The sequence below is a fragment of the Ostrinia nubilalis genome, chromosome 12 (assembly GCF_963855985.1).
Source record: "Ostrinia nubilalis chromosome 12, ilOstNubi1.1, whole genome shotgun sequence".
Taxonomy (NCBI): domain Eukaryota; kingdom Metazoa; phylum Arthropoda; class Insecta; order Lepidoptera; family Crambidae; genus Ostrinia; species Ostrinia nubilalis.
The window spans coordinates 14,145,151-14,156,157 of record NC_087099.1 but is presented as its reverse complement, the minus strand read 5'-3'; the positions used below and the strand labels follow the sequence as shown (position 1 = coordinate 14,156,157).

At 36.1% G+C, this 11,007-nt stretch overlaps 1 protein-coding gene across 1 annotated transcript; it reads right to left on the bottom strand.

The window, feature by feature from the left end:
- Positions 1–2,791: 2,791 nt before the first annotated feature.
- Positions 2,792–9,525, bottom strand: LOC135076999 (activin receptor type-2A-like). The gene is made up of 5 exons (XM_063971585.1): positions 9,216–9,525; positions 7,980–8,881; positions 7,332–7,699; positions 5,568–5,718; positions 2,792–4,941 (listed from the first exon to the last, which is right to left on the bottom strand). Exons 1-5 carry the CDS (start codon positions 9,268–9,270, stop codon positions 4,774–4,776), a joined length of 1,644 nt encoding a protein of 547 aa, XP_063827655.1. The 5' UTR covers positions 9,271–9,525; the 3' UTR covers positions 2,792–4,773.
- Between the last annotated feature and the right edge of the window lie 1,482 nt (positions 9,526–11,007).

The window sequence follows — 11,007 nt, the reverse complement described above, 5'->3', positions numbered from 1 at the left end:
TTTTTAAACTAGCACATCTTTTTCATTTCACTGTCAAGATGATGCAAAAATGTCTTTTTCTTTACAAAATTCTACCTGAAAGTTATAATATTCTTTTTTTTTTTAAGAATGGAAAGAGTAAGACTGATATCAGTTGATAATGAACCACGGCTTCAGAACCCAAATATAGAACTGGGTCTTATTGATTATGTTATTCACTTAAATGTCTAATTTTCAAAATTTAGACTAGAAACCCCATGAAAGAATCGCCTTATCAACAAGTATTTCTTTAAAGGCGAATATTGAATCTTTAAATAACTTTATCTACATAGAAAAAGTTCGACATGTCGTTTTATTCTTCAAGGTAAAGTTATCCAAAGATAGAAAAGTTGGCCACCTTTGATTCAAATGCATCGTAAGAATAATAACAATAATGTGAAAAGCGATGCATACATAATGTACTTTAAGTTAACATCTTCTGGCTAAAAAAAGCAGCTTTTTTCTTAGTTCACTAGCAGACAGTGCGTTAAGTTTTTTGGATCGCACAGACGAGCGAAAACAATATTTGTATGGTGTTTTAGTATTTTCTCTATAAAATACTTACACGATGTTACAGGGCACCATACATTTTTAACATCGCCTAAGCATGCTAAAAGCTGCACTAGTTTACATTATTTTGATAATATAATCCCTTAAAACATGACATATTACTGGGATTGAGGAAATTTTAAAGCCAAAACATGTGCTGCGTGAACTTACAAATAATTCCATGAGATTGTGGCGGCTGCTCAGATTGTAGATCACATAGTTAGACTATGGCACGGAATTGATTGCCTCGATTACTCTAAAACTATACACAGCCGTAAGATAGAAGAGTGTAGGTATTTACGGGCTTTTTAGTAAATTAACAGGCTTTGATTGTGCCTTTTTTCGTTCATTTCATATAATGCAATTTTGTCTTTACAACGCATTAGTAAAATATGAAAGCAAATTATCCTTATAAGAACTATTGGTTTCATAAACACATAGGTAACTTCCCGTGTTCTCTGAATAAAAGTAATCTGTACGACTCTGTTAAACAGGCACGACAACGTATTTATTACACACATCTATCTCACGGCTGCACAAATCACCGACACTTTACATTAAGCTTAAAGATATCTTAAAAAAGGACAAACATTTACATTACCCTACATTCATTGCTTCAATTTCATCGTTAATTAGCACTTGATTTTTAGAAATAATATAGCAAGAACAGAGTAAAATTAAATTACAAAAACTGGCTTTTCGATGGGTTATTAACTTATTACACCGATTGTGAGAGTTATTGAATAGTACGTAATATTAGAAGTAATATTAAAAGTTCAGTAAGTAGTGACGCTTTAAGACATTGCCCATAATATCAGCAAAATACAACATATTGACATTTCAGCTGAATTATCCCTAATATCAATCTGTCTCTGTCGCTCGTATTTCGGAGTGAGAGGGATTGATAACCGAAAATACAGAAAAAGAGTTAACGAGTTACCCCGCTGCATAAAATATCAAATCGTATGTTTATTAAGTGCATATTTTACAATCGGTGTTCGAAAAGCCAGAGTCGACCAATTAAATTAATGCCAGTCTTCCTAAAGGGTCCTCACTATTGAAACATTTCGGCAAGATAACTATAATGTAAGTATCCCAAAAGGTATTTACAAGATTTTGAATAACATTTGTGAACTAAATAGGACCCCTAATATAAATGAACACTAACAATAACATTAAAATATAACTTAACATTAAGCTGCATTAAGAGCTGCAAAAAATAGTAAATTTTAGTACTTACAGGTAAATACATTATCAAAATATTAATTAATAAAAAATAATTGATTTACGTTATGTAATTGAGAAAAAATACTATTAAAAAATAGCTCAAAATAATTATACTAATTTTATGATACATAAAGGGTAAAGTCAATTTAGTTAAAATATAAAAATGAATTCTTGTTTTAAAAGTATGCAATCAGCTAGAGAAAATAAAAAAAATAAGTTTAAGGTCATATTTTTTGCTTGACAAGTATCATTCCATAGTCTCTAACTGATGTTTCAAAGTTAGAATTCTCGCATCGCTGATTACATACTTTCAATCATACGATTTTATATTCGTCTTGTGTAATAAAAAAAAAACAAATTTTACAGTCAACTATTCACAGAGCGCGTCTTTAATTTATTTCTATACATTTTCTTGTACTTCGGTATACATTCTCCTTTCTAATAAAAGTTGTTTAGCGGGTAAACAGATGAACGGTACTTTCTCTCTTTCTCTCATTTGAAATTTGACAACCGTCAGAAAAAACAAACGACAAACTATTCACATGCCAAACGACAATTTATTAGTCAGGTTTTTATGTAAATAAAATAATATGAAGGCACCGAAATGAGCTCCTTACATTAATATAGGTTTCAAACCATGAAGGCTCGAATCATTTAAAAACTATAGTTATTCAAGATAATCTGTTTATTGTGCTTGAATTTGAATAAACATCTGTTATATTTTGGCTAAATATATTTATATATGTATTTCAATTGTACTCGAATAAGGAGCATCACATGGTGTAACATATTGAAAAATACATTTATGATGACAAACCTCTACGTTTGTCTTTCTCTCTCTATCTTTATATTTAAACTCTTTACGCACACAACCGCGATCTAAATGGTATGAGCATTTTCAGGGATTTTTATTGAACCTATATTATTTTATAGTTTAATAGAAAAGTAATATGATTTTTACATTAATTTTTTATATTTAAGTAGTAATTTCTTTCTATGCTTAAGTCAAAAGTGCATACCTTAAATAAATTATTATGATTGTTATTTTATTAATTATAACGACGAAGGCGCGAAAAATAAATAAATAAATATATTATGGTAGAGACCTTATGGTAGAGACCATTAAAAGTAGAAAATAATGATTTCTGGTATTTAAATTACAGCATCATAAAAATAACGTTTCTTCCTTCAAAGTTACGTTCGACTGGATTATTGTCGCGAATATATTTCATTAAAATTTATAATAATCCACGCCCGAATGAATTTCTTGGCTGAGTGCGCCAGACGGAGTCGGTCAAGCACCTCCACAATTTACTCCGAATCGAAACATGTTTTAACTGCGGCATGCCGTGATAGTTAGCTGTAAAGCTCAGTGCAGCACGAAGCCACATATTTTTTACGGTCATCCACATGAATTTTGTCAGATATCTATTATACTTGGGCAGTAATTTACTTCGAGGCAGGCAATGGATACTAAGAAATTAAAATAACTGATTTAACAATAAAATATGCCCTATTACTTACAAGCTTTCTCGTCTAAGAATATTGTCGGTTATAAAGTACACTCAACATCAAATAAACCGCACCTTCCGCGACGCGAACTTTATAGATTTTCTTCTGACACAATCATGGTACCCCAATAATATTGGTGTTATTTGAAAGCCCAATAAATATCCTTAAAGAAAAACACATTTAATTTCTTAATAAATTATTAACATATACCATAAATGTGACGTGAAAAAAGACCTCACTTTGGGCTCACCTCTGGGATCAATTAGACCAAATTTTATGGTTATAAAACCAAATAATGATCACACGTGTCCTCTTTAACAGATGCATAGCGATTAATCCCAACTTAACAGTTTTATAACCATAAAAGTTGGTTCAAGCGTAACTACCTATTTTTTGAAGAAGTGACTCTGGATCCTTCTAAAGACACATTTTTGGGGTAAAAACGTTTCCTCTAAGCAAATGAAGATTAGAACTAGGCTTTCAAATGGAACCAATGTTGGTGGGAAGTGGGGATGCATACGTTTGAAAAGTGCTTGTTCAGGGAGGTGCGATTTATTTGATGCCGAGTGTAGATGGATTTATCGCTTAATAATGTTCGAACACGATATATTTGCTTTAAATCGTTCATCAATCAAGGTTAGATATGAAAAAGCTCGGCTATAGTTTGCGTGATATTATACTTTACAAAAAGAGTGCCTCATTTATTCCTCTCTCTAATAATATTGGGCGTTTCATTTCATATATTCAGTAGTGCGTGAACTAAACTAACTCTTGCAGACATGTCTATTTCAGAGTTATTTATCGATATTGAGGGTGAAATTGTTTTAAAAAGCTTAATTTTTAGAAATTATTACCCATCACGGATTTTGCTAGAAGTTAAGATAAAAATCCCCAAAAATGCTCAACACGTAGACATACAATAGGAAACTACAGAAGACCCGCTCGTGGAAGCATTTGCGCGAGAAATGAGTGTTGGTTTATTGTCGTATTATTTTAAAAGAGGATAGGTTTGGCTCGAATAAATATAGATTTAATTATGGGAATTGAAGTTCTCTGATGAAATGCAACATAAGGTAGTCTTTGCGCGGATGACATGCAACATAGGGTTGCGTCTGCGTGGGAGATGTGCAACTTAGGATCTCTGCGCGGATGACATTTAAAGTAAGATTGTCTTTGCGCGGGTGACACATACAAATTAGGGTTGTCTCTGCGCAAACATCTTGCAAATGGGGATATCTCTGCGCGGATGACATGAACATAGGTTTGTCTCTGCGCGGGTGACATTTAAAAAAGGATTCTCTGAGCGGATGACATGTAACAATATTTTATCTCTGGGTAAATGACAATATAGGGTTGTCTCTGCGCAGATGATACAAACATAAAACAATCTACGCGGGTATCACGTAACCTAAAGATCTACGTACCGTCCCATCCCTACAGCTCGATGAGCGGCAGGTCGGCGGCCGGTCAGCAGGGCTGCGCGGCGAGGTCGTGGATGAGCAGCGGCGCGGTGTCGGGGCTCCGACGCGACGGCCGCGTGGCGGTCACCCGCTCTACGACGCACGACGCCGATAGCCGGGCTTCGGCGTCGTGGTCCCAGCACTCTTCCATCGTGTCGCATAGGACGGATAGACCCTGGAAACGATGTTGCGGGTCAATGATTGAGCTGGCTATTGTTAGAATCTAACAATAGCCAGCAACAATAGCTAACAGTTAGATCCGGAATTTTTATCTCTGTCTCTGATTACATCACCAGTCAATTGGCATTCTTTTTTGGGGCTGTCAAAATTAAAGTACCAAAAGTAATGACTCATTATCATCGGGTATCGCCTTCACTTCAGGATATGATGGCCTGTCGTACTGGACTAATAACAGAGTAATATAACAGAGTACAATACATATTATGCGACAAGCTTTACTAAGTTTAGGTGATAACACAGCGTAGAAATGTCCAAACGAAAGTATACCTTATGTAAGCGATATAAAGTATCTTATGCCTTACCGGGTGGTCCCGCTAGTACAGCTGTATATGCGGGGGTAGTTTCCTCTGCACTATCTCCTCCAGTGTAGGATGAGAGCCAACCTCTTCTAAAAGCAGCCGGTACTGCGACGAGCCGTCCAAAGGAAAATATACCTTATGTCAACGACATAAGGGCTCGTATGTCTTACCGGTGGTTTAGGACTACGTAAATGGCGCAGCGCAGAAATCTCTAAAGGAAAGTATACCTTACGTAAATGACAAAAGGGTTCATGTGCCTTACCGGGTGGTCCCGCCAGTGCGGCTGTATGTGCGGGCGCAGTTTCCTCTGCACTACTGCCTCTTGCATCTCCTCAAGGGTCGGGTGCGAGCCCACCTCCTCTTCGAGAGGCAGCCGGTACTGCGACGAGCCGTCCGCGCCGCCATCTTTGCATCTATGGGCATTTTGGAGCTAATTAATTTCTAATTTCATAAAGTTGTACCGCTACCTCTTTGTACAGTCAATAGTAAAATTGTAAACTGGTTATACTATTTTGTTGCAAAATCTCACCATTTATTACTACAATATTACTAGATTTGCAGCTGCTGTTTACATAATTTTTTTATTTGCATTTTTTCTTAAATAAATTGTGTCGTTTCATAATACAGGCCGATGTCTACTACACGAGGTTAAAAGTATGAAAAGACAGTTAAGTAATAAAAAAATTATGTCAAATTAGACTGACTTCTAATGTAAAACTAAGTAGGTAATTAATTAAAAATGTTACTCATCACTTTAAAACAGTTATAATTAGCAATAAAATACTATAAATATTTACTTGATTACATTTAAATGAGTTTGGCCTTAATAAACAAACGTAAAAAATCCGCATCATCGAAAATAACTGCATTCGATTCAATGTCAAATCGACGAAACCCGATCAGGCGCCGTCTGCGCAGCCATAATGGGCTCACATCGAGTGGGTTCCCCTATCACGACGCACTAAGGTGCATATTGGTTTTGTAGCAGAATGTCCTTATAAAGGCTAAAGAGTTTGTTTGCATAATATGTAGTATAAGGATAAGGTCTCATTTTGCGATGTGCACTTTTTACGTCAGACCTTGCTTATTTAATAAATGTAAGATTGATCCAACGAAACTGGATTCAATTTATTAATTGAATAACTGAAGCTCTTTTTTGATTGATTGCTTCATTACCAATATTTAGACCAATTATTTTTAGGAGAGCATGATACTTCTTATTAAGTAATCTATTACGTATCGACAAAAACCAAGTTATGGTAACGCTATAGCGATTACACGACAGATAACTATGTAAAACCGTTTATTATCTCCCGCCGTCACACTCGGCGGCGCCGGCGCAACGCGTCGCAATCAAAATTCAGACACGATTTTATATCCATAGAATGGATTTAACTTACTGAATACATTTGAGTTATTGTTATTTCATTTTGTAATTGAATGCGCTATTTAAATCAATACAACACAACTGTTTTATATTGATCACATAGAATAACAGGAAAATAGGTAGTTGACTAATCATAAATTAATTTGCTGTTACAAATACCTATTTTAATGACAAACAACATAATGATAAAATTAAAATTGTAACATAATTAATTAGAATTTAATACAAAACCTGAAGAAATGTAATGTACTCACTTTACCTAGCCTATACATTTTTGAAGCTTGTAAGTTTGTAAAAATACACCCTGAAAAATGATTAGGCGCAATAAACGCTATCAAAACAAGCTTTAAAGTACCTACTTATTATTACTAAACTCAAATTCGCGCCACTCAATGTAGATAAAAATGTATAATCACATCCGAATGATAATATTGTGTAATAATAAATGTTCTGTTTTTGTCTAAATAATAATGACGATGATTTTACTATCTATCTGGATTGTATACTATAATATTTATTTTAATTATTTCATGTTATTTAACGTTGGACTGATAAAAATATTTTTTAATGTGGTGTCGCATTATGTAACCACTGTTTCCTGTCAACCCTTGAAAATGGAAAAAGAAAACTGTTGCTTACCTTGACGCAATCTCCCACAGAACAAGGGCGCATGCATACATGTCTATCCTCAAGAATGCGTCTTTTGTGAAGTTGATTGCACCATCCAAGACCTCAGGGGCCATGTATCTTCTCGTGCCAACTTGTCCATGTGCGTCTCCACAGCCCCTCCCGGCCACAAAGACAAGAGCCAAGCCAAAGTCAGCTATGCAAGCGCTCATGTCAGATTTAAGAAGAACATTCTTGGATTTAAAGTCCCGGTGAGCCACGGCCGGTTTCCCGCCGCCTTCCTCGTGCAAGTGAGACAGCCCGCGCGCCACGCACACAGCCACACGCCAGGCTTCCGCCCATGTGAGCGTGTGGGCTTTCAAGTAATCACAAAGTGAGCCCTGCCAGACAAAATTGTTACTTTGAAACTCCTTCAATGACATGTTTCCTACTACAAGCAACACAGTTTAGATAATAGCTGTCTAGGAAGCCAAGAGGAAATGGGCAATAGAGGTTTTTTTATTTATGGCATTCGTCTTGTTCAGACGCAATAAGGGCCCCGATGTTGAGATGTAATATGCTTCTAAATTGATCTGTTTATCCTATTAGAATAATTTACTTTTGTAAGCAACAATAGGACATTATAAGTAGTATAAGGATGTGTCACACAATGGTACATACCTTCTCATGGAATGCAGTAATGAGCCAATATTCAGCCTGAAGATTATCCCCTTTCTTGTCAACACCAATGAAGTGAAGTATATCAGGATGATCCATGCGTGCCAGTCGGTATATTTCTTGTTCAGCCGACCATGACTGTTTGTCTTGCAATGGAAACACTTTCACTGCCACATCAAGGGGACCTAGCTTCGCTCTCCAGACTGCACCAAAACGTCCACGGGCCCGAACTTCACACAATGACACCTGTCCAACCAATCCCCCACTTTCATTCTCCATGCCACCACCTGCAGAGGGTGGTCTGGATAATGAAGCTTCACCATTAGCGAGCTCAGCAAATGAGCTGCCCTTACGCCGTCTATACAAGAAGTAGCATGCTACTAGTATGGCAAACAGCAAGAATAGTGGTGTCAATGTGTATGCAATGACAGCTTTCGTGTCATCCTCAGGATCTGGTACTGGTGATGCTGGTATTTTCTCAGGTGGAGCATCAGTTTGTGACATGACTACTTCCAGGCCAGGGAATGTAGCGTTTTGATTACACATGTCACCTTCACAGCAGCAATGGAGTAGCGGGAGTTTGGTGTTGTGCAGTCTACAGAGGTGACTTCGGTCGGTACAGGAGACTGTGTCAAGGAAACATCCTTTGAACTTGGGGTAGGCGGTGTTAGTGATGTTGTCATATTGCCATAGAACGAAGCAGTGGCTGCTTTTGTCTGTTTCGGTTGGTTGGCATTCTTCTACAGTGGGAGCAACTGGTGTGCAAGATGAGTCCGTTGATGGGTCACATGGCGGTTTGGTGTCATTGTAAAATTCACAGAACCGTGTGGACACACCACCTTCTTTAGGTCTGGGAGGAAGGTTCTCATCTGTTGGAGGTGCTGCCAATGCTATGCCGATAATACCTTAAAAAAAATTGCATGCATTAAAAAATTTTTTAGCGGATGATGGAGGATAATGTTAACATCACATTTAATGCCTATTGGTATAACTAGAACCTAGGTACCATTATTTAACTCATGAATAAATGTTAATACATTTATTGTAATTTATTTACTAGAAAAAACAGTACAACAACAAATTGTTTTTTATGGAGGTAATGTTATAGAACTACAAGTACTTGTTGAAATCAAGTAAACTGGATTTTAGACATAAAAACTTTCATTATGAATCAGAAACATCCCTATTCAGCAGTTTGATATTCAAAGTAGAGAATGTTTGGCTCCAGAAGTCACTTACCAGCTAAAAACAACAAGTTGTGCAAGCATATCCTCCTGGAAATCACAAAAATCATGGCGCAGGCGAAAGCTTGTTCTTTCGGGATACTTCAATGTTATTTTTATACGCGTTCTCGACATGAAATGCCTATTCTATTTAGGAAATTCCGATATATGTACATGCCAGACAAACAACGCATATACGATATTATCAATAAAAACACAATCTCACAAGCACAACATCACCAAATCACATAGACTAAAGTAATACACAATATAATTCAGTCCAATCCGTTTTAATTACACCAATTTATTTATATTTCTGAAAATAAAAGTCCTTAATCTGTGTTCCCAAGCTTTGATTTTTTTTAGTTTTTGTTTTTTTTTTCCAAGCGAATGTCATGTCCATGAAGCTACAGATAAAAATGGAGGCCACACTCCGAATACCTACTTGAAGCACAAACTAAGTATCACTATCTCGCTCTCTGTGGGCAGACTCGCTCTTTCTAAATAAACAAAAAATATAAAATTGCTCAAATTCAATGAAACCAATGTAAAATCTTCATTTCTTGACATAGGTATCATTAAAAATGATAAGTGTAATTACTGGTAAAACGTTTTAGGAAGAAATTACTGTAAAAAATGTGAAAAATGTTTACAATGATCCAATGTCGGAAATCACGAAATAAACACTTACGCGTGGAATCTTATGTCACTTCCAGGACACCACGTACTACCGCAACCACGCACTACAAAATTTTGCACCAATTCTTGTGATAAAACAATGATTATTTCCTGTAAACAATCTCAAACGAAATTAACTGCTTAATAAACAAAATAGTAAACAACCGCCATGTTGGGCCGGATTGGGCCGATGTTGCCACATGGTACCGATTACCCAGGAATTGGGATTGTAATTCCCTGATTCGCCAACACATTAAGCCTAAATGGCCGACAATTTTGTGATTTTTTATTTAACTAGGTAATCTTAGTTTCAAATATTAATTATTTATTTGTTTAACTTCTGATTTGGTTAGTGAATTGGCTATTTCGAAGAATTTACAAGGAGATTTAAATCAGAAGATAGTAATATTAAAGTTCACACTAAAAAGAGAGGTAGGGCCGCAGAGAGCGAGATAGATATAAGTAGGTATTTGACTCAAGTTTTTGTTCCAACTCTGCCCTCCATTTTTATCTTTAGCTTCATGGTCATGTCAAGCAAGAACAGTGATTTTCTCAAGTATGGCTTGATTTGTTATTTGAACGTCTCAAGATTGTTTTTGTAATCGATTTATCGTCACTGAGGACATCTCCCTTTTTTGTTAGCACTAAAATGCCGCTTGGAAAAAAATATTATGATTTTTCCTTTTACCCTTGATAGGGACTTTTTCAACCCTTCAATGCCAGTTTTGATGAGGAAAGTAAGTATAAAACCATTAAACTGCTTACAAATATATTAGTAACTAGCTGACCCGGCGAACTTTGTTCCGCCTTAATGGCAATAAATAAGCAGACTTTTTTTAAATTTCGAACGGGATAAAAAGTCCTATGTCCTTCTCCTGGCTCTAAACTACCTCCCTGTCAATTTTCAGCTAAATCGGTTCAGCCGTTCTTGAGTTATAAGTGGTGTAACTAACACGACTTTCTTTTATATACAGGGTGACTTTTGTATCAGTATCCAAATTTTAATATAATAATCTATGAAGCGAAAGACAAAACACGTATTTTTTATTTTTGTATCGTCCAGTACAAAAATGTCAAAATAAAGCACCCAGAAACAGTCTGAAAAAACACTTACACCGTGGTCACGGCTC

What these genes read in the sequence shown, in the direction of transcription:
- LOC135076999 (XM_063971585.1), bottom strand. Translation starts at nt 9,270, where the DNA reads ATGATTTTTGTGATTTCCAGGAGGATATGCTTGCACAACTTGTTGTTT. An exon ending in CTGTGGGAGATTGCGTCAAG is followed by an intron (nt 5,719 to 7,331) that starts GTAAGCAACAGT and finishes AAATGCCCATAG; the next exon opens with ATGCAAAGATGGCGGCGCGG. An exon ending in CGCACTGGCGGGACCACCCG is followed by an intron (nt 4,942 to 5,567) that starts GTAAGGCACATG and finishes CATCGTTTCCAG; the next exon opens with GGTCTATCCGTCCTATGCGA.